This window comes from Camelina sativa, chromosome 20 (assembly GCF_030686135.1).
Source record: "Camelina sativa cultivar CO46 ecotype springtype chromosome 20, ASM3068613v1".
In the NCBI taxonomy this organism is placed as follows: domain Eukaryota; kingdom Viridiplantae; phylum Streptophyta; class Magnoliopsida; order Brassicales; family Brassicaceae; genus Camelina; species Camelina sativa.
Genome location: NC_141899.1, coordinates 2499422 through 2524542, shown reverse-complemented (window position 1 = coordinate 2524542; position 25121 = coordinate 2499422). Strand labels below are relative to the sequence as shown.

Here is a 25121-nt window from a genome sequence, read left to right as displayed (position 1 = left end):
TCAAGATCGTGGATTTTCCTAACCTAACAAAAGAGCATTGATGTCAATAAGTAATCTTGACAGTTTTTGGAGTAAAAGTTGTTCATCTTAACAAAGACTGAGTGATCATCTTCTTGATTCGTTATTCCGTAATCGAATGGCTGACACATAAATTCCTATTCGCGTGATTGGAGAATTCTTGTATTTTGTTTTTTTTTCGGCTAAAGTTCATTTAAAAGTTCAATTACATTTGATTTAAGGATGCAGATATTATAACAAGGTTTTTTAGTTGATTAGATTTTTACATTCATTCCAAAAAAGTAAAATAATAAATTACTTAGATGAAATGCCATTTTTCAGTGCCTAACAAAAGAATTTAAGAAACACATGAACAACAAACATGCGGCTTTTGCTTTCTTAAAAGCCCAGTTCTGTCAAGGCCCAAGTTTAAAAAATGTCTTTTTCTTTGTCATAAAAAAAAAAGTCTTGTTTTCCTTTTTTGTATTTTTTTGTTCATAGCAACACGTATTTATCTTTATAAAAGTAGAAACATCCATCATACATCTCAGTTAATTTATTTGGTTTTATTGGAGAAAAAAGTGAATTGGCAGAAAAGTAAATAAAAAATAATCAAAACAATAATATTAGTACGAAACTTAAGAAAAACATTTTTTTTCAAAAAAAATAAAAACTTAAGAAAAACAAAAGAGCAAAGAAGTCCCACGACGTCAGGTGGGATAATACATAATCTTTCCAAGCAGCCACGTCTTAGGAGTTTTTGTGTGACAGTAGCACCGTAAGGCTTTTACGTGTCGCTTTCTCATTGGTCTGTCTCGTTTGATAGACCCAACCTCGGAGAAATTATAAATCTGAGACCGTATAGTGTAAAATTACATTAATGACCCTTTAAATTATCGAAAATATCAGAATAAATCATAATATCGAAGCGGAGAAGGAGTAAGAATGAGCGATTGTATTTTCTCCTTATAGTCACTTTGCCTTGTCTTTGATTTTTCTCTGTATCGTCGGTCTCTCTCTTTTTTTTTGCGTTTCTCGATCCCACCGTCTAACCCTTCTCCGGCCAATGACTATGATGACTCCGCCTCCCGTTGATGTAATCTCCGATTCTTCATTCTCTATGTCTCTTGTTAATTCGTTGTTTCTCCCCCTTCGTCGCTCGTTGTGTATCCGCGCTTGAATCTGCTTCTGATTGTTTCTGTAGCTGATCGCTTTCGGTGTTTTTTTTGTTTGTTTGGCTTTGATTTGAATTTGAAGCGGTTGAATCGTCTTGCCGATGCTGCGATTTTTGTTTGTTTTTTTTTGGTGTGTTAGTCTTAGTGATTGTGGTTTGTATTTTTGTTCGTTTTGATCACCGTAGGGCGAGATTAGGGTTTTTTTTTTGGGTATATGTTCTTAGTTTCTGATTATGTTTGTTTTTAATTGTTTTCGCAGCAGCCAGAAGATGAGGAGATGCTTGTGCCGAATTCAGATTTGGTCGAAGGTCCTGCTCAGCCCATGGAAGGTAAGATTTTCGTGGTTTGATTCAATTTGTTCCGCTGCTTCAATTTTCTCGTATCCTTGTGCTTCGGATTGGGTGGAATCGATGAGATAGAGCTTTTGGATATTAGGCTGCAGTGTTACAGTACTTAGGGTTTTGTCAAATTTTTCCTGCTGTTTATATATTTTTTAATCAACAGTTGATGCATCTGTAGTTACCCAACCTGAGACTGCTGTGAGTACTGTGGAGAACCAGCCAGCTGAGGATCCTCCTAGTCTGAAATTCACGTGGACTGTCCCAAATTTCTCTAGGCAAAACACAAGGAAGCATTACTCTGAAGTATTTGTCGTTGGAGGTTACAAATGGTAATAGGGTGTACCTACCTTTAGTGTACTTTCTTGTTGCAATTGTTTTATTAATTATCATTTTGATTGGTTGATACCATTTTGGATTTGCTTGTGCAGGCGCATATTAATTTTCCCAAAAGGGAACAATGTCGACCATTTGTCCATGTACTTGGATGTTTCTGATGCTGCGAGTTTGCCCTACGGTTGGAGTAGATATGCTCAGTTCAGTTTGGCTGTAGTCAATCAAATCCACACCAGATATACCATTAGAAAAGGTACTTATAATTTATTAATGATGTTCATATAAACGCTGGACTTTGAGTGCATGCATGCGCATACTATGAACAGGAAATAATGTTTTGCATTGTTGAAATGTTGGGCTGGAAGAAGGGGATCACTTGAACTTACTGGAATACAATCATGTTATTACTATCTTTAGCTTTACCTGAATGAGGAGTGTGAAAATCAAAAATATTCCTGTTATGCACCCTTTTATTATTTTATCAGACTGAAATATCTTCCTGGTTTCTGGCGAACTTGGTATATCATATTGTAGCTGTAAGTGACCTTGGTGATACAAGTTTTCACTGACATTATGGTTCCTATTTGTTTTGCAGAGACGCAACATCAGTTCAATGCAAGAGAAAGTGATTGGGGATTTACATCATTCATGCCTCTTAGTGAACTCTATGATCCTAGTAGAGGATATTTAGTGAATGATACTGTTTTGGTTGAAGCTGAAGTCGCTGTACGTAAGGTTCTTGATTACTGGTCATATGACTCTAAAAAAGAGACTGGTTTTGTTGGACTCAAGAACCAAGGTGCAACTTGTTACATGAATTCTCTCCTACAGACACTATACCACATACCTTACTTCAGAAAGGTTAGATTCGCTTTTGTTTTTTTTCTTCAGTTTGTGAAATTCTACGGTTCTCACTGAATTCAAACCAGACGACTGAATTTTGCATGTTGCTTGTAGGCTGTATACCACATGCCGACAACTGAGAATGATGCACCCACAGCAAGTATACCTTTGGCTCTCCAAAGTTTGTTTTACAAGCTCCAATATAATGACACTAGTGTTGCAACAAAAGAGCTGACAAAGTCGTTTGGTTGGGATACATATGATTCTTTCATGCAACATGATGTGCAAGAACTCAATCGAGTTCTCTGCGAAAAGCTTGAGGACAAAATGAAGGTACTTTTTCTTTTGTTGTTAGGCCGTGATTTACTTCTCAGTTGGTGTTTCTTGTTTTGAGCTTTTTTTATCCTTTTCTATAGGGAACTGTTGTGGAGGGAACAATACAACAGCTATTTGAGGGCCACCATATGAATTATATTGAGTGCATAAATGTAGATTTCAAATCTACTCGGAAAGAATCATTTTACGGTATAGTAATATACAATATCACTATTCGTCTTATTCTATTTATACAATTGCACTCTGTTGTCTTTTTCCATCACATCAACCTTGTTATAATGTTCTTATCTTATGGCAGACCTTCAGCTAGATGTTAAAGGCTGCAAGGATGTTTATGCTTCTTTTGACAAGTACGTTGAGGTTGAACGTCTTGAAGGAGACAACAAATATCATGCAGAAGGACATGGTTTACAGGTCGGTTGTCTTCACTCTTTCTTTTTCATTTTGGGTATGGGTAAGTGATTAACAACAGGCTTATTTGGGTATCTAGCAACTCTTTTCTCACCTTTACTATTCTGCATACTAAAACGTGTGGATATTTCATAATGAGAGAGTTTTACGGAGCAACCTAAACTAGGAGATATTGTGAAACTTTGTTTAGTAGTATTGTTCTCTAAGCCAACTTAAATAACCACAGTCGAAGCTGTTACTATGACAAATGCAGTCCCCTTATCTAGTCTTATTCTGGGGGAATTTGATGTCTTTGGTTTCAGGATGCAAAAAAAGGTGTTCTTTTCATTGACTTTCCACCGGTTCTTCAACTCCAGCTCAAGAGGTTTGAATATGACTTTATGAGGGACACCATGGTGAAGGTTAGTATTTGAATTCACATGCGCCTAGGAAGTGAACTTGTGGTTGTGACTATGAATTATACTTTCGCGTTTGGTGATTCTTGGATTTGTGAGTGCTGATGTAGCTTTTATTGATAGATAAATGATCGGTATGAGTTCCCTCTTGAACTGGATCTTGATAGAGAAGATGGAAAGTATCTATCTCCTGATGCTGACAGGAGTGTCCGCAACCTTTATACTCTTCACAGGTATATATTTTTTCTTTTGATCTTTTATTCAGATGTAGTGAATTCCTCAGGAGGTTGCTTTCACAGATTATTTTCTCTATAAAATGCCACCGTTTATTATGTGGTATGGCGTCTTGCGAATTAGTATTTGTTTGATTATCTGCTAGGTCTTCTCAAGGAATCTGCTTTACGTAGCTAAAATTTACACCTGTACATGCACAGTTAATTATTATTTTAGGAGTGAAAGATATAGAAAAATGTTATCATTTTATTTGGTTGCTGTTGTATTTTCCTGCTTGACCTGCTAGCTGTTACTTGTCTGCAGTGTCTTAGTTCATAGTGGAGGAGTACATGGTGGGCACTATTACGCTTTTATAAGGCCTACACTCACAGATCAGTGGTATGCATTCTTTCTATTGTCGAAATGACATCCATGGTTTTTTTTTACTCAAACAAGTTTTATATTTTGGGAGCTACGAAGTAGTTCAATTTGAAGAGTAATTTAGCAATCTTATGCTGATGTTATTGTCAAAGTCACACTTTTGTGCAATTCGTCCAAATCATGTTTGTGAAATATTTCTCATAAACTAGTTCAAACTTCTACTTTTCAGGTATAAATTTGATGATGAACGAGTAACCAAGGAAGATTTGAAAAGGGCATTGGAGGAGCAATATGGTGGTGAAGAAGAGGTTGCATTTTCTTACTCCATTTTCTATGATTTGCACCCCAATCTCAATTGCTATTTCCTTACATATTTGCTTTGGTGTCTTTGCAGCTCCCACAGACTAATCCTGGTTTCAATAACCCTCCTTTCAAATTCACAAAGTACTCAAATGCATACATGCTTGTATACATCCGGGACAGTGACAAAGATAAAATAATCTGCAACGTTGATGAGAAAGACATAGCAGAACATTTAAGGGTAATTTTTTTGTGTGGCATCTTCATAGTAATTTATTTGCGTCTTGGTTTTACCTGATCTGTCATTACATTTTGACAGGTGAGGCTGAAGAAAGAACAAGAAGAAAAGGAAGATAAAAGAAGATACAAGGCACAAGCTCACCTATTTACTATAATCAAGGTTTGTTTTTCTTATTTACTTACGCCCGATAGTATGCTTTGGAATGTTTCAGAGTGTAGTTTCGTGCTCTGGAACTAATATAATCTAACATTATAGGTTGCAAGAGATGAAGACCTTAAGGAACAAATTGGGAAGGATATATATTTTGATCTTGTGGATCATGACAAAGTTCGCAGTTTCCGGATCCAGAAACAGACACCATTTCAACAATTTAAGGTACTTGCTGGGTATCTTATATTTCCCGTTTCCAAAACGGGAAGAAATTACAACTATTGATGAAATGGGGTATGTGAAAACGGTAATTCTGGTAACTTGATTCTGCCTGGAAAGACGAAGAACAATTGATCTGGATTTCAGGGAAATGTTTTAAATTGCTGCTAACAAGAAAGTTCTTTATGTACTATAAACTTGAACAGTCGTTGATCTTCAATTTTATGCTAATACAGGAGGAGGTAGCCAAAGAATTTGGAATACCTGTTCAGTTACAAAGGTTCTGGATTTGGGCAAAGCGACAAAATCATACATACCGTCCTAATCGCCCCCTTACGCCTCAGGAAGAATTACAACCGGTACTTTAATCCTTTTCAATGCTATTCATGCACATAGTTTGCCTCTTTCTTCTGGACTACGAGTTTATATTGAATTAATACTATAGCTATTATAGAATCTGATCATCTACTACCTTTTGATTTTCTATATTTACATCTGATTTTTCAGTTTCAAGTTTTTCTAATCATGTATTTTGGAACCTGTTATATCTTTAGATCAGAATTCCCAGTACAGTATCTGTCTGCTTTGAAATGAATTTCCCTTATTTATTATACCGGTAACTTTATTTTTGAAACGTGGGAATAACTTTCTATGTGTCACGTACTAATGCGTTTATTTTGTAGGTTGGACAAATAAGAGAAGCATCTAACAAGGCAAACACCGCAGAACTAAAGCTTTTTCTGGAAGTAGAGCACCTGGTAAGAACTCCTGGTTGAAAAGTTTAATTGTTGAGACCTGTATCAAAGAAAGAAAAACAGAAGCTAATTGATCTGCAGAGAAGATGAGCTTTTTTGTAACTAATTCTTTAATAATGCAGGATTTACGTCCTATCCCTCCTCCTGAAAAATCAAAAGAAGATATTCTTCTTTTCTTTAAGCTATATGACCCCGAGAAGGCAGTATTAAGGTAATATTGCCCTCTTATTTATTCGCTCTGGCTACTATATAAAGTGGTCTACCACTACTTAAGTAACAATTATTCTACGAGAACAAGATCCTTCTTCCCATTTTTATGTGATCAGAAGAGTTCTAACCGTTTTGTCTTCTTTTGTCCCTTTTTAAAAAAATCCACTATACCTTGTTTTCTTTTCTAATATTTTTTTGAAATCTTTTTCTTGTACTACCAGCTATGCTGGCAGGCTGATGGTGAAAAGTTCCAGTAAGCCTATGGATATAACTGGAAAACTGAATGAAATGGTTGGCTTTGCCCCTGATGAAGAAATAGAACTTTTTGAGGTTTGCAGCTGCTGGTGCCTCTTTACCTTTTTATCATGCTTATGGTTATTTATTATGTTATGTAACAATTTTTGGGGCTTATTTACAGGAAATCAAGTTTGAACCTTGTGTTATGTGCGAACACTTGGATAAGAAAACTTCATTCAGACTGTGTCAAGTAATGTTTCACTTGAATCTACCGAATCTACCGTATCTTTCAGTCTCTTTTCTCTTTGGTGACATTTGTGTTTCTTGCTAGCAGATTGAAGATGGAGATATCATTTGCTTCCAGAAACCTCTAGTTAATAAGGAAATTGAATGCCGATACCCAGCTGTGCCTTCGTTTCTTGAATATGTCCAGAATAGACAGGTATAATTCTACTAAGTACTGTTCCCTAAATGAAAGCTTGGTAGAGGTAGACTAAGAATAACCATAACCATAGGAACATCCTCAAATTTGCTATGAAAACACGTGATCAGATTAAGGTTTGGACAACATCAGCATACATTCTCTGATAATAAAATATTTTGACAAGTGAAATGCTGATGTTGTGCAAACCTTAATCTGAGCATGTGTTTTCATAGCAAATTTGAGTTTGAGGATGTTCTGTGAAATTGTTTCTAGCTGGCATGATTCGGTTGGCGGTTAACTATTCTCGATTTGTAATTTTGTAGCTGGTCCGGTTTCGTGCTTTGGAAAAACCTAAAGAAGATGAGTTTGTTCTGGAGTTGTAAGTACCTCTGTAAACGAATTTGTTTCAAGTGAAATTTCATGATTCTCTTTTCCTTAGGTCGAAGCTGCTTACTTATTTCATAATTATTTTTTCCTTAGGTCGAAGCTGCACACTTATGACGATGTGGTGGAAAGAGTGGCTGAGAAACTTGCTCTTGACGATCCATCCAAACTTAGGCTCACATCTCACAATTGCTATTCTCAGCAACCCAAGCCTCAGCCTATCAAATACCGTGGAGTAGACCATTTGTCAGATATGTTGGTTCACTACAATCAGGTAATGACATGAAGTTCATCATCCTTTATTTATTTTTCTATAAAAAAAATCTTTGCTTATTTGATTTTTTTTTGGTCAGACGTCGGACATTTTATATTATGAAGTTCTGGACATTCCTCTTCCAGAATTGCAAGGTCTTAAAACCTTAAAAGTTGCTTTCCATCATGCCACGAAGGAAGAAGTATGTGTAGATTATTATTTGTGATTCATAGTCTTCATTTGAATATTTAATATAACTTCCAAGCCTTTTAACCATCACCCTACAGGTAGTAATCCACAACATCAGACTACCTAAACAAAGCACGGTCGGAGATGTTATTAATGAACTTAAAACAAAGGTGGGTCAATAGTTGCAACTTCTCTGTCAAATGGCTTGTTTTGTTTTGTAAAGTGATCTGTGGATTGTCTATATATCACTGAGAGGACCATGTTAAATTAACAATCCACTGATATTGAAAGCTCAAAATTCACATCCAGAGTATTGGGCACCTCCATGTTTGTTGCTGAGAAAATTATGATTTCCGGGCTATAAATTTTAATGAATTTTTCAATAAAGTTACCCATTTGATGCTATGCAAGTAAATCTAAGGTATATGCATGAATCAGGTGGAGCTTTCGCATCCGGATGCAGAACTGAGATTGCTTGAGGTGTTTTACCACAAAATCTACAAGGTAACAAACGACTTCTTATCTTTTTACATTGTAGTCAATGTTGTTATGAACCTAAAGATGATGGCTTCTTGTCTACCGTATCTCATGATTCTCCAAAGTATAATGAACATTAATCCGATGTATTTATGCCTTGCAGATTTTCCCGTCAACTGAAAGAATTGAGAATATAAATGACCAGTACTGGACTTTACGAGCTGAGGAGGTATGTTACTAGGCTGCGCCTTCTTTTTCTCTTACTTCTATCATCACAGCTTTTTGGTATTTTCTTAAGTCTTAATGGTCTCACTGTTCATTAGTTCTGTTTTTCTAAGTATACTAGTAGATTTGTTTCCCTGTGATCCCAGAATGCAATTCGTTATTAAAGTCAAATTAAACAAAATAGATGTGATAGTGTTATTCCATGGATGAGCTATAATCTTCGCACACTAGATCAGAAGGCTTGAGGCGGATAGTATTTGTGTCTTGGATCAAGAAACAGTTTGATATGTTGTTAAGAACATATCGTAGCCGATTGTTTTAATATCTTATGCAAGTTGTCCCTGGTTCTTAATCCATCCTTCATAGATGTTGACTTATGTTCTCCTTACTCTCAGATTCCAGAAGAAGAGAAGAACATCGGTCCTAATGATCGCTTAATTCTTGTATACCACTTTGCTAAGGAGACTGGACAAAATCAGGTGAAATAATGTTGTCAAGTTTTTGTTATATTAATTTTTATAAGAGTTTTAGTCCCTTATGAGGAGTGAGGCAAAGGGTCTTATCAATTTTGTTTGTTCTTCAGCAAGTGCAAAACTTTGGTGAACCCTTCTTCTTGGTAATCCATGAAGGTGAAACTCTTGAAGAAATCAAGAACCGTATCCAAAAGAAGCTTCATGTATCCGATGAGGACTTTGCCAAGGTATGCATGATCGATTGAGTAGCGATCAAAGCTAAATCTCTGTTTGGCGGAAATGTTACAATTCTTAATACTTCATTCATTATGTAGTGGAAGTTTGCGTTTATGTCAATGGGGCGTCCAGAGTACTTGCAGGACACAGATATTGTTTATAATCGATTTCAGGTTCTTACTTCTTCTCTTCCAATTTTGTAGAAAAGCTCATGCTTATATCTAAGATCTAACATTTCTGTCTTCGGATTGAAAATCGTAAAACAGAGAAGAGATGTCTATGGTGCTTTTGAGCAGTACCTGGGGTTGGAGCACACTGACACTACTCCTAAGAGGGCTTATGCTGCAAACCAGGTAGAACTTTCTTATAGTTATTACTTATTAGATACATTTGGGTGTAACCAAAGTCCTACTTTTGTTAAAATTAATTTTTTGTTTTTTGCTTTGTCCTTGTAGAACCGACACGCATATGAGAAGCCGGTGAAAATATACAATTAGCCCCCCCAACAAAAGAATGAAAGACACGATTGTCAGCGAGACATTGTGGGAGCAACGTTGGACCAAGGCATTGATTGGACCAATGCATCAAAATAAGGAGAGGGAAAGAGCTGAGTGTGAGGGTGTGATGGATGACCGTAGGATGTTGTAGAGAATTTGGTCTGATAGGGTTTTTGGGTTGCGCATTGATAATGTGTTTTCTATTTTTTTTCGTCTTTCTTTCTTTCTTTCGTGCTTCAATACTTTGTGTTAATATATGGAATGTGTGAAGACCATTGGCACATGCAACTTTTTCTTTGAAAAAAAAAACGGAAGCCCGTCGCTTGGATTCGGGAGCGCAGTTTGGCTTTCAGAGTTTATAGAATACCGAAACATTTGTAATTCTAGAGATTGGGGTTTAAGAAGATTTTTTGACTGGGGATTGTATTCTTTTTGCAATTTTCAAATTATTATTGTTTTTGCTTTGCCTATATCATTTGGAGTTAGTTTTACAGCTCTGCAAATCTAATGTTAAAATCTAATGTTGTGGTGGGTCCCACTTTTGCAAATCTAATGTTAAAATTGGAGAAACAGCTACAACTACCTGATCTATGTCTTTTATAAAACGAGTAATAAGATAATAAGTTATAGAAGGATGAGACTGATAGGGGATTGGTTAGTAATATTCTGTTGTGGATTCGTTCAAACACACCAAAATCATACACAAATCAATAGAAAAGCTGTTAGGATGTGAAGATTTGCAAAACACACAAGGATCTTATTAAAAACTCACATCACTGTATATTGGATTACTCTCAGGCCCTCTATGCAACTCTATAAGATACAACACCGTCCATTGTCTCAACTACAAGTCTCTTCATCCGCGTCAGCAGCAACGTGTACGCCTTCTCCTTGTGGCCTGCGATTTAATACAACTATCATCATTGTCTATGCTACGAATTTATTGTTTCTGAACCCCCAAGATATTAGTTGAAGATCCTAGTTTTTACATCTATAGTCTGGTTCAATAAAATACTGACTTAAGATGACCCAACTTAGTGGTGCTACAAGCAAGATGTAATGTGAGGAGATATGAACCTACCAAGTCCTAGAGTCGGAATCTCATCTGCACGGAAGTAGTAAGACCCATTTGTCTGTTTCTTGCTATCGAGGACCACGTTGAATTTCTCCACGGCACTGACCAGATCCTGAAAACAAAAGCAGGCTTTAAACATATTGAAGGAAATATTAAGGGAACCTATAGTTGTTCAATCACTATAACCAAACAAAACGTCCAATCTTTTTAGTCATAGAGATTATTAAAAATTGAGTCTGAATTCTAATTCTTGAAAGAAAGACACAAAATCTGTGACGCAAGAATATGAAATATGGATTGACTTCAGCAGGCAAATGATACTTTGCAAGGCAACAAACGAGAAAATGGATATAATAGTAATAAGCCTTTACTGTGTTAGCTCAATTGCATCAAACTAATCCTCACAATTTCCAAATACTTCTGGATATCTCATTGCACCAGAAATTGTGTTTCATAAATGAACAACATTAGGATGTGCTATGAAGAACCAAAGTCAGGTCCGGGAATATGTTTTTAGCAGAATGAACAAGGCAGCGAGAGATGTAAATCATATTACGGACATAGATTTGATCAAAGAATTCTTGCTAACTAACTTAAACCTTCAGGAAATTATACAAAAGGATGGAACAATAAGCAATACCTCCCACGATGCTAGAGACTTCATGAAAGAGGGTAGACTTTCATATTCTTCTTTTAGCAAAGTTAATGTAGGCCCTGACGTTCCATCGATCTCTAGTGTCGCATACTCATCTTCTGCATGTAAGAAAGTCTAACATCATATACCAGAGACTAATGAAATTCCCCGACAATCATATTACAATTAGTAAAGGTTTAGAAATAACCATTGGAAAGCTCTGATGCCTTTGGAGGAGATAGAGAACTTGAGTCAAATGTTTTGCCCCTGTATCATAAGAAAACTTGCTGATGTTCCACTAAGAAGGAAACACATAAGGGTTTATTTATTTCTAAGGCATCAAACTTACTTCACTGATTCTTTCAAAGAAGATTCAGGATCTTTCACATTATCATTACCTGGAAAAAGTTGGAAAATGTAAGTAAAGTAACATTAAGAACATTGTCGAAGTACTAAAACAATCCAGTACATATTAAACAAATACAGCAAATCCACACTGGAGAAAAAGGTTGGTGTCTCACCTTCCGAAGCTAAAGTAGCAAGACAAGCATCTGAAAGCCCAAGGTTCTTCAAATTTAGTGAATCATGTAGACTAGCAAAACATTAAGGATAAAAGTATACAGCACAAAACATTGTTTGTTTCAAACCTTGTGATGATTAGGACACAAAACAAGCATCAGACTAAAACAAAATCCAAATGCTTTAAGCTGCTTATTGTCTTGGTTAACATCATTAATCTACTTAAAAAAAAGGATACAAATCGTCCTCGTCTAATCCTTTTTTGATCGAACGTTGCATTGAATAAGTTTCCAAATCATCATCATTCTTTGAATCCTCATGAACAAATGCTCCAAATTCAGACTCTTCATCATTACCTTCATCAATTTCAATTTCTAGGTCCATAAACATAAGAATTCTGAAAAGGATTAGACAGTAACATAAGAGCAAATCTCAACTAAAAATCAGAAAAGGAAAGAAGAAAGAGTACCAGGAAGATAGCCAAAATCAGTGAGACGGTCCTGGAGATGCAAAAGATCCTCTTGATTATTCTTGTAGATCTGACTACAGTGACCCAGAAGCTCCTCAAAAGAGACAGTACCAAAAGACATTGATTCCAGGAAATTGAGCTCCGAAGCTGCTGTTGAGAGTCGTCGATTGAGGCTATTGATGAACGTCGATGACGCCGAATCTGTCAAAAATCGAATTTTTAGGGTTTCAGATAACAAAAATCAGAGGAAACAACAAAAAAATAAAAATTGGGGGAAAAAGAGAGAAAGAAAGAGACCAAGAGGAATAGGGCGACGCTGGAGAGAATGATTGAAAGCATCACAGCTACTTTGAAGATGATTGCAGAATCCTCCTAAGCTTCTGCTCAAGCTCTTTAGCTCTTCCTCCATCTCCGTCTTCCTGCTTCCTCTCTTTCTGAGATCCCTCTCTTCTTTTTTGCTATCTGTTTTTGGCGGGAAAATTAGATTATTCCGGTTTTACATTGGACCATCGGTTTAACATTTAACCACCGGTTTAACATTTAACCACCGGTTTAATAGTTTGATTAGTTTTTTTTTTTAATTTATTTATTTTTCTTCGTCTTCTTCATTCCTAATCTCTCTCTCTTCCAGCTGTGGAATCCAACAATCAATGGCTATCTCTTCAAGGTTAGCTCGCTCTAAAACAGTCTTCTCTTTTCTCCGGCAATCTCGTCAGCTTCACTCGACGCCCAAATTAACCGTGATTTCTCCGGAGAAGGGACACCGGAGACTCCCATTTTGGTGGTCGAGCTCTCTTCTTCCATTGGCAATAGCTGCTTCCGCCTCTTCTTACGCGTTCCTGAATTATTCTCATCCTTCTATCAGCGAATCATCATCGGCTTTGGATTCTAGGTTTGTTCGTTTTCTATTAAAAATTAATACTTTTTGAAGCCAACAACACAGAATCGTGAGAGTTGTTGCTCGTTTTCAATTCAATTCAATGCAGAGATGTAACTATTGGTGGGAAAGGTAGCACTGAACCTGTAGTTAAAGGGGAATACAAGGAAGTCCCTAAGGAGCTTATTACTCAATTAAAAACAATCCTCGAGGTAGGTGCCTCCAAAATTTGTTCTTTGTTACTCTTCCTTGGTTCTGATGTATTTGAAAGTTCTTAACTTTTCTTCGTTGCCTATTTAAGGATAACCTGACAACGGACTACGACGAGAGGTACTTCCATGGGAAGCCTCAGAACAGTTTTCACAAGGCAGTGAACATTCCTGATGTTGTTGTTTTCCCAAGGTGAGACTACTCAATTGCTGCAATGGTTTTGCCATCTATATCAATATCAGTTGCTGAGAATGGTTCTGGTTGTAAGAACAAATGCATGGATCATCATCTTTTTTAATATTGTTTAAGGTCTGAAGAAGAAGTCTCCAAGATTCTTAAATCCTGCAATGAATATAAGGTTTGTAAGTTTTGACCTGTAGAAGATTCACTGTGCTCACTCTTTTTCAGTTCTAATCTAGGCCAACATGCTATATTACTTAGGATATATAGCTTCCTGGTGGATTTGATATTTCCGACTTTTATTACCCTGATTTTTTTGTTTTTGGTGGCTTGGGGTACATATCATTAATTCAGGCGACATTTACTATTTGATTAGGTTCCTATTGTACCATATGGTGGGGCAACATCGATTGAGGGTCATACCCTGGCTCCAAAAGGAGGTGTATGCATTGACATGTCTCTAATGAAGGTATGTGCTATTCTTTTGTGTTCGACATCAATGTCCTTGATTTGCATTTTATCCTTTCGATGTCATGCTAGAAATCATCCCATTAACCCTCTATATTTGTATAGAAAGACGATTTCAATGATGTAACTCGTTCCTTTGGAATGCATATCTAACCTCAGCCTAACCCGATCAACCTATGAATCACTCTCTCTAGCTTGGAGTCTCACAAACGAGACCTCATCCTTATTTGTAATAAAAGATAAATGAGAACACTCTGTGGAAATGAAAATAAGATATTGAAAATCCTAAATAATTTCCTTAGTCAGGATTTAGATATAATGTGCATCACTTATAGTCCACATACAAATGTTATTGAAATTAAGCGACTTCTTCTCACACTTTTTTCTTTCAAACCTTAGAGGGTGAAAGCATTACATGTGGAGGATATGGACGTTGTTGTTGAGCCCGGCATTGGTTGGCTGGAGCTTAATGAATATTTGGAAGAATACGGTCTATTCTTTCCTCTTGATCCAGGTTCAACAACATTGAGATTGTACTTTATCTCTCAGATCATAGCTTTCATATATATGCTTTAATATTTGAAACAGATTTTTAGATTAACTGATCTTGTTTTTATGTGAACGTCAATTACCCTTAAGAGAGGTTGTGTGCTGTTGCTGCATTATTCAACATCTTTAGCATTGTGTGCAATTCACTCTTGAACTTCATTTTCATGTTTCTGGGTTCCGTTCAGCAGTTTGATTAAAAAATATCTGATGCAGGACCTGGTGCCTCCATAGGAGGCATGTGTGCTACGCGATGCTCTGGCTCTTTAGCTGTAAGGTAGTTCTTCTGCAACTTTGCTATTCACTTGTTTGCTTGCCCATCTTTCTTAATATTGTGGGGTGGTTTAATCCGGTGTGCTATTTATAATTCTGCTACTAGCTTGTAGGTATGGAACTATGCGTGACAATGTTATAAGCCTTAAGGTTTGTTTATACTTCCACTGATTTATGCCCCATTGTACAATTCTATTTTATTTATACTATGCTCATCTCAGGTGGTTCTTCCTAATGGAGATGTTGTGAAGACAGCTTCACGTGCCAGAAAGAGTGCTGCAGGGTTTGACTTCAGTCTTTAACTACTTCTTGGTTCTTTGTTTAGATTTCTTTTTCTCAGAAATAATAAGTAAAATTGAAATGTATGCTTCCGGTTTGTTTGATTACATATCATTTGAGTTAATGCTTGATACTTGTTGGACTGGTGTCTCAGATACGATTTGACTCGCTTGATGATTGGGAGTGAGGGGACTTTGGGAGTCATAACTGAGGTTACTCTCCGGCTTCAGAAAATCCCACAGCATTCAGTGGTATATTGACTTCGTCCTTTATAGTAGATTTTGTTCATTTATCTTTGATATTTATGCTCCTTTGCTAAGTGATTTAGTTTCGTCCTTGAAGGTAAAAATTGAGTTCAATTGTTTTGCAAAAAAAAGTCATTTTTAGTTCATCTCTTGCCAAAGAAATCATATTAGCCTAATTGGCTTAATTTGTCTCCTTGGTTATTTTCTATCTCTCAACTCTTAAATTCCTAGCATAATAATCAGAGTAAAATGAATCTCGAAACAAAATCTGAAGGATTTCAAGGAATAGTGAAAGCTATGTGCTGCGTGGACCCTTGTTTCCTTTGCTTTTGTTTTGAAAGTCTTCCTGCTTTAGTATGGATTGTACATCATTTTAACATTCAAGAGTGTAAAGTATTTATCATCCTGCCTTGTATGATAGAACATTTTTTAATCATAATTTGCAATGGTTTTTAATATTCCTTATGATATGATGTCCTGAATATTTATGATATAATTTTAGGTGGCAGTGTGCAATTTCCCTACAGTCAAGGATGCTGCAGATGTGGCCATTGCCACTATGATGTCTGGAATACAGGTTAGACCTCTGCTTCTGAATGATGTAATTTATAATTCTTATGAGAATCTTCTCAGCCGTACCTTTATTCCCATCAGGTGTCAAGAGTGGAGCTCCTTGACGAGGTTCAAATCAGGGCTATTAATATGGCAAACGGGAAAAGCTTGAATGAAGCTCCAACTTTGATGTTCGAATTTATAGGAACAGGTAATGCTGTATCATACTTTGTAATTTCCAAGTAAACAATATCTGTAGATATTAAAGAAATCATATTCACTCCCCTGTATCTTCTATTTTATCCGATCACAGGATTCTAATACATCTCTCTTGTCGGTAGACACATAAAGAGAGAACCATTGTCTTCTAATACATCATTTTTTTTCTCTCTCTCTTTCTTTTAGAGGCATATACACGTGAGCAGACGGAAATTGTTCAGCAGATTGCTTCGAAACACAATGGATCAGATTTTATGTTTGCAGAAGAACCTGAAGCAAAAAAAGAACTCTGGAAGGTAATTCTCTGGCATAAATTGAGAACCATTTTCTAGTGATTTTCATTGTAGAGAATGAGGATATGGGCAAGATAAAACTCTACACTTATTATACACTGTCCTTTGCTTCTAATAACATTGAGTTACCAAAGGATCTACTTATTCTGACCCTATTTTTTTATGCAGATAAGAAAGGAGGCGCTGTGGGCTTGCTATGCAATGGCGCCAGGGCATGAAGCAATGATTACGGTTTGTTGTTTTTCTTTGATACACTTTTGGCTATAGATGTACTTTCCCAGCTACAATCAGGAACCACGAAATCATGTTGTGCTATTTCTTCTACAGGATGTCTGTGTCCCTTTGTCTCACCTTGCAGAACTAATATCAAGATCCAAGAAAGAGCTTGATGCATCATCCTTGTTGTGGTAACTTATTTTCCTATCCTTAACATCATCAACATACTAGGCCTTAACTTCCTACAATGTGTTTGCTGACTATTGTTGTTCTACTTTCAGTACCGTTATTGCTCATGCCGGAGATGGTAACTTCCACACGTGTATTATGTTTGATCCGAGCAATGAAGAGCAGCGAAAAGAAGCAGAAAGACTGAATCACTTTATGGTTCACAGTGCATTGTCCATGGATGGTAAATGCTTTTTCCATTCTTTGTGTGTTTGCAAAAGTGCAAGACTGTAAATAGATGTGAAGCTTTTTAACATATTCTCTGAGCAAAACCGAAAAGCAAATTGAAGATCGGTAGGAGTCAAACGCTTGTTTCCTGATTTTAACGATGCCACTTGGTTCTGAACTTTTTCATCAGGAACATGTACTGGAGAGCACGGTGTTGGAACAGGGAAAATGAAGGTACAGCGTCTTTTATTCATATCATGTCTTTGTCTTACATTTATATGAATGTACATTTGTGATTTGAACTGGTTTTTTTGGTTTATGTCATGGAAGTATCTGGAGAAGGAACTTGGAATAGAAGCACTACAAACTATGAAGAGAATTAAGAAAACGTTGGACCCAAACGATATCATGAACCCCGGAAAGTTAATTCCTCCCCATGTATGTTTCTAGAATGCCTTGTGTGTTTCTTCATTTATGTGTAACACTGTTGTATTGTTGGTCTCATACTGTTTCTCTTTTGTTTTGTTAAAACCGCAAAATTACCATTTAAGTATAAAACAGCTGATGCAAGCAAATCATATCCGTTTTACTAGTTTGCTAGTGGTAAAATCTAAAGGAAAGATGAGAGAGACGTGTAATGTATCTTCAAGCACCGACTCATAATCTAAGTGCATCTTTTAGTATTGTTGACAAACCCATCAAACAGGTCGATAGGAATGAATGACCAAGTCAGATCAGATTAGACGAATCAGCCGCAAAAACAATAAAAAAAAACGTGGGCTCCTTCAAAGATTTTGACATAATTCATCTATATCCAGACTTTTGTATGACCAAAGTACCCTTTGTTTACTTCCCTCCTCTCTATATATTTATCACCTGATGACACTGGAGAGACACATATCCAAAACCAAAAGGGTAGAAGAATGGGGTCACTAGGAGAAGAACCACAAGTAGCAGAAGACTGCATGGGTTTGCTTCAACTCCTAAGCAACGGTACCGTTTTAAGATCCAAGAGCATTGACCTTCTCGCCCAACAAATCCCATTCACAAGTCACCAAACCGTTCTCTTCAAAGACTCCATCTATCACAAACCAAACAATCTTCACCTCCGTCTCTACAAACCCGTTTCCGCCACTAACCGTACCTCCCTCCCCGTCGTGGTCTTCTTCCACGGTGGGGGTTTCTGCTTCGGCTCACGTTCTTGGCCTCACTTTCACAACTTCTGTCTAACCCTCGCATCTTCCCTCCAAGCCCTTGTGGTCGCACCCGACTACAGGTTAGCTCCTGAACACCGCCTCCCGGCTGCCTTTGAGGATGCCGAGGCAACTCTCATGTGGCTCCGGGACCAGGCTCTTTCCGGTGGTGATGACCACTGGTTTGAAGGTGGACCGGGCGTTGACTTTGACAGGGTTTTTGTTGTGGGTGACTCCTCCGGCGGGAACATAGCTCATCAACTAGCTTTCCGGTTGGGATCCGGTTCAATCGATTTGACACCGGTTCGGGTTCGTGGTTACGTTCTGTTGGCGCCGTTTTTTGGCGGGGAGGAGAGGACTAAGTCCGAGGATGGCCCTTCTGAAGCGTTGCTCAACTTGGATTTGCTTGACAAGTAAGCTAACACAACACTTTCTAATATTTTAATTTTCTTTTAGACGTACTACCGAATAATTTTTAATTTATGCATAATCATTAAATATAAATATATTACAGTACTAGTAGTGATGCATGACTCCATAGTTTATAACCTAACTATTAACTATATAAAAACATATTAAATGTATAAAGTTTATATAGATGTCGTTTTCGGTTACTTTAAATTTTCATATTTATCTTTTTATGCGAGTAATGCCAATTTAAACGTTGGAGTGAATTTACCCGCCGAGTCGCATGAGAGAGACAGCTAAGAGTCACAGTGCCTCTTCATGAATACACAGATGTGCATTTACATGTCCTTTTTTCCAAAACTTCACAAATTTGTTTTATATAGAAGATAAGTTTTGTCCAAAATCCAAACGTCGAATGACAAAAATATCTCCTTAAACTGAAAGATATTTTTGAATGTTTTTGATAAATTTTGTAATCGAATTCGCAATTAATTACAGTATTTCAAAGTTCAAACATTTCTACGACACACAAAAACACGAACTTTCTAAAGAAAACGACTTTTCCTACCAAAGATACATTTATTTTGATTAGAACCATTCACCAACTAACCAAGACACAAATGATATATAGTGATATGTTTTCATATTTTTGTATGTATCAATATCTCTTTCGATAAATTCAAAGTAAAAATTAATAGTTAATTTTGATTGATATAAAATCGTCTAAGACTTATGATTTTACTCCATCACATGATTGTTATAATATTACGTCACAAAAACTAGTCAATGTGCTTAATCTACTAATACTCCACTATTTGATTAGTCTCAAGTCATTCAACATTGTAAATGGCTGGCTTTTCAAATATTATGGTCTCCCATCAAAGTGGATACACGAATGCGTAACATCCAGTAGATGGAAGACAACTTAGAAAGTATCTTATATGGAAAGTGACCGGATAAGAAATATTAAAAGATACTTGATAAAAAATCATGACAACCAATTAAAAACCCTACCATTTGACGTTAAATGATTGTACTAATTCAGGATTTTCATCTTTTTTTTTTCTTCTTTTGAAAACAATTATAAAGGCTCTATAAGCCTAGAAGAACTCAGAACACATAATCCATTACAGCTACACCAATTCCAAAAAAATTATATGCATACAACCTACACGAAATTATAACTCATTGGACTTGTAAATCTAAGAGAAAATTTAAAGAGTCGAGTTTACGAAGCAATGACCCATTATATCACTATATAGCGAGTTCGTGTAGTTATAGATCCTATTATATATATATACAAACGTGTAAATTTAGCATATATGTTTGCAAATTCATATTGTTTTAGCTCATTTATGAATAAGTGGATTAGTGGTTATTGGAATAAACAGATAATGAGATATCAAGAACAGTGGTTAATATATTTGGAAAGCTAAGGAGATAGTGCGTCATGCATTATCCTCGTTTTCCTTTATCGATCGATCATCTCAGCGTAATGTATGTATGTTTCTCCTGAGTCGTGACTATCCGAATGCAACTAATGTCTCACTCTCACATTTTCTAATAATATTTAGCATATTCGAATGTGTATATATTCATGTTTATCAACGCACGTGGAATCATTGAGATCACAAATGATTCAAGTCTTCTTTCCAATTGATCGTTTCTCTTTTTATGTTTGAACAATGAGATGATTGACCCGTCTTGTTCATGGCCATTGTCATAAAGCTATATGTATAGTAAATAGTGGTATAGTCAATTTCAATAATTTATAATATGAGGTGATGAGATGAAAGAAAAAAAAAAGGGGCTAAACTTTTAACTTCTTGAAGGTTTTGGAGATTGTCACTACCAAAAGGTGCAACAAGAGATCATCCCATGGCTAACCCTTTTGGACCGAAGAGCCCTAGACTTGAATCAATTAGCATAGAGCCAATGTTGGTGATTGTCGGCAGCTCAGAACTCTTGAGAGATCGGGCCAAAGAGTATGCATATAATTTAAAGAAGATGGAAGGGAAAAAAGTAGATTGCATTGAATTCGAAAACGAGGAGCATGGTTTCTACTCCAATAATCCATCTTCTGAGGCTGCAGAAGAAGTTCTTCGTATCATTGGAGACTTTATGAACAATTTGTCTTACTTATTTTAGCATTTGGCTTGTTGAAGGTAACTTTTTGTTTTTTATTGTCAAAGAAAAAGCTTGTCGTCGAAGGTAACAACAAAAAAGAGTTTAGTTTAATTAGCATTCCATCTCAAGCAAACTTGCTTGGTGATTGATGAATCATATTCATATATACTTTGTTGCACAAAAGACATACAATGTTCTTGGTTTCGTTAAATACTTTATTCCTAGTATCAGACCTTAAATGGTATATTCTTTAGTAACTTATCTAATTACTACGTATACGCTCTCCTTAAATGGTATATTCTTTGGTAGTTTTATCTTATCAACTCTTTGCCAGAATAAGTATGTCCAAGTTCATCTTACTACGTATACGTATACGCTCTCCTTTATGCAAGTTTTTTTTTTCTCTTAAATGTTAAAGGCTTATATAGGTATATACAAACTCTATTAATTATAGGTTTTTAATTTGTCTTAATACACCATCTCAGACATAATAAACTCAAATACACTTGAATCTACCATACACATCTAATATATTAAAGGAGAAGTCGAGAGAGCTCACATCCAATCTCACAAAAATTGACCTCCTTTGCCCTTAATGAAAAATACCCTTATAAATATTTCGAACAAGCTTTTACTCTCTATTTAGGTTGTTGAAACGCACCACATTCATCCTCAGACTTAAGATTACTAATTTGCCATTAATGAGATTCAAAACTGGACAATTATACCCTTTTTCTAAGTTTTAATTTTTTTTAATAAATTAAAAAACGAAAATTAAAAAAAAAACGAAATTTGTTTACAGAATCGGAAATCTAATATATTTACGCAATATCTCTCTTTAAAAAAATAGAAGATAAATATTACAATATATTACGAATATTTGTTTAAAGAAAATTTCTATTTTTTAAAATATTAAAATGGTAAAGATAATTATGACGATTTTCCTTCTAAGCTATATATATAGACGCTCAGCCAAAACAGTAGAAATCGGATTCAATAAGCTAAACATATAGTTTTGAGAGTATAATTTTTCTTTTGTATTATTTTGGTTCTAATGAATCAACTTTACTATTGTATGATTTTGATTTTTTTTTTCATGTTGATGTACTATCCATATGCTTTGGTGCTTTGCATAATTAAATTTTATGCTGCTATAATTTTTAATTATTATGTTGAATCATATCAAAAATTTTACTCATTTTGTTCTGTTTGATTGTGTTTTAGGTGTACTTGCCATGGACCATGGATGTTTTTTTGTATATCAAAAACAAGATTGGACGAACAAGTTGATGAAGCAAGCAAAAATAATCAATTCGGTAAATTATTATTAATAATTGTGTGTTTTTTTAAGTGGTGATTGTTATTCAATTTTATTCTCTTGGCTAAACATGATCATATTTTTATTCGATGATTTTTTATTCTACAAGCAAATGAGCAAATACAACTTTTCACAATTTTATATGATTCATCAGATTCTAATTTTTATGCTTTTTTTTGTAGTGGTTGTTTGGAAAGCAAGATCAAGCAATCATAGACTTTGTATGTGGTTTCTCCATCTGTTTAAACATATATATTGTATTATTTTCTATATTTTTTTTTGTAGTTTAGTAATTTGAAAAACTTTTATATGTAACCTAATACATATTTTTTTTTGTTTCAGTTGAATTTATGGATGATCATTGATCATAATTGTGGATCTACAAAACTGAATATAATAAAATTCATATATTAATTTTTGCTAATCTGAATCTTTAATTTTTAAAATTAATATTGTTGCTAATATTTTTTTTGTAATGATTATAGTTGCAGAAAATTATGATGGATTCTGTTTATAACAAATATATGGTAATTTTCTAAGAACTTGGATTTCGTTCTGTTTACAAATACATTTAAACTAGAATTCTATTTATATGTAACCTATTATATAATTTTTTTTGTTTCAGTTGAATTCATGGATGATCATTGATCATAATTGTGGATCTACAAAATTGAATATAATGAAATTCAGGTATTAATTTTTGATAACCCGAATCCTTAATTTTTAAAAATAATATTATTGCTAATATTTTTTGTAATGATTATAGTTGGAAAAAAACTATGGTGGATTCTATTCATAAAAAAATATGGTAATTTCTTAAAAAAATTGATTTCTTTCCATTTACAAATAGATTAAATATTTCTTCATAAATATTTGTGATTAATATTTATTCTTCCTCTTAAAAATAGAAAGAAGAAGAAAGAAATATTAATTGGATTCAGGACTTTATATCTTCAGGTTTTTCAAGAAAGAAAGAGATTAAGGAAGATTAGGAAAAGCTTTTTTAACAATTTACAATTATTATTTATTTGAAATTGCTTTAGATGGATAAATAATCTATATTACAAATTGTAAATTTCGCATTTAGTTTAATAAAAAAATCTAAAATCTAAATTTTATATCTTATTTAAAATTTAAAAGTAATAGAAAATAAATACTAGAATATATTGCAAATATTTCTCTGAGAATATTCCTGTTTTTAAAATTATTAAATTTCTAAAGATCTTTTGTTTCACTTATAAAATTATTTTTCATTTAAACACGAAAAATACAGTGTTTCCTGTTAAAGTTTTAGTTAATGTTTGTGTCCTTCGATTGGTTATGTTATATGTGTGTCGGAGCACCATTTTGGTTAATGGTTTTTTTATTCGACTATACATACAAGGGCATACAATTACAAGTTAACCAATTGAAGCAAACTACTCTGCAAGTTTTGTATGAACAAAAAAAAGTTAGAAGAATTAGTAATTTTAGAAATATCACCATTTATGTAAATATTTGCTAACGTCTGTATATTTTTATTATTTTACATTTGTAATTTGGAAAATAAAACTTGAAAGTTGACAAATTTTAACAAAATATTATTTAAGATAGAACCTATATAAAGTAACATTTATTACGTATATGTATATAAATATATATTTATAGAAATATCACCATTTATGTAAATATTTGCTAACGCCTGTATATTTTTATTATTTTACATTCGTAATTTAGAAAATAAAACTTGAAAGTTGACAAATTTTAACAAAATATTATTTAAGATAGAACCTATATAAAGTAACATTTATTACGTATATGTATATAAATATATATATATATAAAGTACATTCATTACAATATCACCAAGCAATCAAAATTTCAATGCGTAACTGATTTAACGAGGAACAAACAAGTTCCAAATTAAATGGGATTTTTAATACGTAAGGTTGAAGTTGATAAAAGAAACACAAATCAAGCTAAGTTGCGGTTTTGACCCAAAATAAAAATAAAATCAAGCTAAGTTGCGGTCATATTATAAATATGTTGGAATGTGGTGGATACGGATTACAAATTTCGTTCCTATATATATCGGAAAAAAAGGCATAGTCACATGTGCACAGCAAATTAATGTATTATACTAAAGTAAAAGAAAATAAATACTGTACAAAATATTGCAAATATTTCTTTGAGAATATTTCTGTTTTTAAAATTATTAAATTTCTACAGACCTTTTATTTTTTACTCTAATTTTTTTTAAAACAAAAATTAAAAAAATAGAAATCAAATATTCAATAATAAAATCTTTTGTAAATATTTGTTTCAAGAAAATTTATATTTTCTAAAATGTTAAACTTCTATAGATAACTATAACGGTTTGATTTGGATTGAAGGAACTGAAAATCTCGTGAGGATATACCACAAACATCAATTTAATTTGAAGATATGACACATTTTTGTGATCTCGACAAAATCTCATAGGGTTGCTGTAAATCTCTGGAAAAACCATGTTATTCCGGCTGAATATTCTATCACCAAAAGGAATAACAAAGATTCTAAATAAGACAAAAGTTCATGACAATTAATATGTATATGAGTAATTTTAACAAATTATTTTCTTTCACTTTTAAAAATAAAATGTTTAAAAAAACGAATTATTATTTTTTAAACTAAAATTAGAAAATCTTAGAAATAAAATAATCTTATCCCATTTTAAATTATTAAAAAATGGAATATAAATGGAGGGTTTTCAAAAATACCCCTTTTTCTATGTCACTTTTAAAAATTACCATTTTATGGTGTCCATTTTCAAAAATACCCCATTTTAGTATATAAAATGACAAAATTATAAACCCTAAACTCCAAATACTAAACCCTATCCCTTAAAAACTATACCCTAAATGTGTAAATTGGGAACCCAGACCAAAAAAAAACAAATTCTATAAATTAATTTAACATAGGGAAATTGTG

At 34.4% G+C, this 25121-nt stretch overlaps 4 protein-coding genes across 11 annotated transcripts; 3 read left to right on the top strand and 1 right to left on the bottom strand.

Annotated features, from left to right (window-relative positions):
* Positions 1-871: 871 nt before the first annotated feature.
* LOC104768860 (ubiquitin C-terminal hydrolase 12) lies at positions 872-10145 on the top strand. 4 transcript variants are annotated; one of them, XM_087505431.1, is made up of 32 exons: positions 872-1093; positions 1435-1501; positions 1692-1842; positions 1942-2099; positions 2442-2707; positions 2804-3022; positions 3106-3214; positions 3324-3439; positions 3739-3837; positions 3955-4064; positions 4369-4443; positions 4655-4733; positions 4820-4966; positions 5045-5125; positions 5222-5341; positions 5572-5694; positions 6019-6093; positions 6213-6301; positions 6522-6630; positions 6719-6787; positions 6872-6979; positions 7285-7340; positions 7442-7619; positions 7699-7800; positions 7886-7957; positions 8226-8291; positions 8428-8493; positions 8885-8968; positions 9073-9189; positions 9277-9351; positions 9445-9531; positions 9634-10145. In XM_087505431.1, exons 1-32 carry the CDS (start codon positions 1064-1066, stop codon positions 9673-9675), a joined length of 3345 nt encoding a protein of 1114 aa, XP_087361557.1. In that variant the 5' UTR covers positions 872-1063; the 3' UTR covers positions 9676-10145. The 4 variants fall into 4 exon arrangements, with proteins under 4 accessions (XP_087361557.1, XP_087361555.1, XP_087361556.1 ...); XM_087505429.1 differs by having other exon boundaries at positions 1677-1842; XM_087505430.1 differs by having other exon boundaries at positions 1432-1501.
* A 154-nt stretch (positions 10146-10299) lies between these two features.
* LOC104768859 (uncharacterized) lies at positions 10300-12821 on the bottom strand. Of its 4 annotated transcripts, none has more exons than XM_010492931.3 (9): positions 12670-12821; positions 12373-12573; positions 12142-12259; positions 11906-11976; positions 11734-11782; positions 11593-11651; positions 11391-11503; positions 10757-10862; positions 10300-10573 (listed from the first exon to the last, which is right to left on the bottom strand). In XM_010492931.3, exons 1-9 carry the CDS (start codon positions 12779-12781, stop codon positions 10479-10481), a joined length of 924 nt encoding a protein of 307 aa, XP_010491233.2. In that variant the 5' UTR covers positions 12782-12821; the 3' UTR covers positions 10300-10478. The 4 variants fall into 4 exon arrangements, with proteins under 4 accessions (XP_010491233.2, XP_010491231.2, XP_010491232.2 ...); XM_010492929.3 differs by having other exon boundaries at positions 12142-12277; positions 12670-12814; XM_010492930.3 differs by having other exon boundaries at positions 11391-11500; positions 12142-12277; positions 12670-12814.
* Positions 12822-12971: 150 nt separating this feature from the next.
* LOC104768858 (D-lactate dehydrogenase [cytochrome], mitochondrial) lies at positions 12972-17701 on the top strand. 2 transcript variants are annotated; one of them, XM_010492927.3, is made up of 18 exons: positions 12972-13264; positions 13359-13461; positions 13551-13651; positions 13769-13817; positions 14016-14108; positions 14507-14621; positions 14870-14930; positions 15040-15076; positions 15148-15209; positions 15360-15456; positions 15953-16027; positions 16105-16213; positions 16408-16517; positions 16683-16745; positions 16842-16921; positions 17012-17142; positions 17317-17360; positions 17457-17701. In XM_010492927.3, exons 1-18 carry the CDS (start codon positions 13023-13025, stop codon positions 17574-17576), a joined length of 1692 nt encoding a protein of 563 aa, XP_010491229.1. In that variant the 5' UTR covers positions 12972-13022; the 3' UTR covers positions 17577-17701. The 2 variants fall into 2 exon arrangements, with proteins under 2 accessions (XP_010491229.1, XP_087361553.1); XM_087505427.1 differs by lacking the exons at positions 12972-13264; positions 13359-13461; positions 13551-13651; positions 13769-13817; positions 14016-14108 and having other exon boundaries at positions 14542-14621; positions 15033-15076.
* A 72-nt stretch (positions 17702-17773) lies between these two features.
* LOC104768857 (strigolactones hydrolase CXE15) lies at positions 17774-21081 on the top strand. The gene is made up of 2 exons (XM_010492926.3): positions 17774-18732; positions 20560-21081. Exons 1-2 carry the CDS (start codon positions 18050-18052, stop codon positions 20873-20875), a joined length of 999 nt encoding a protein of 332 aa, XP_010491228.3. The 5' UTR covers positions 17774-18049; the 3' UTR covers positions 20876-21081.
* The last annotated feature ends 4040 nt before the right edge of the window (positions 21082-25121 follow it).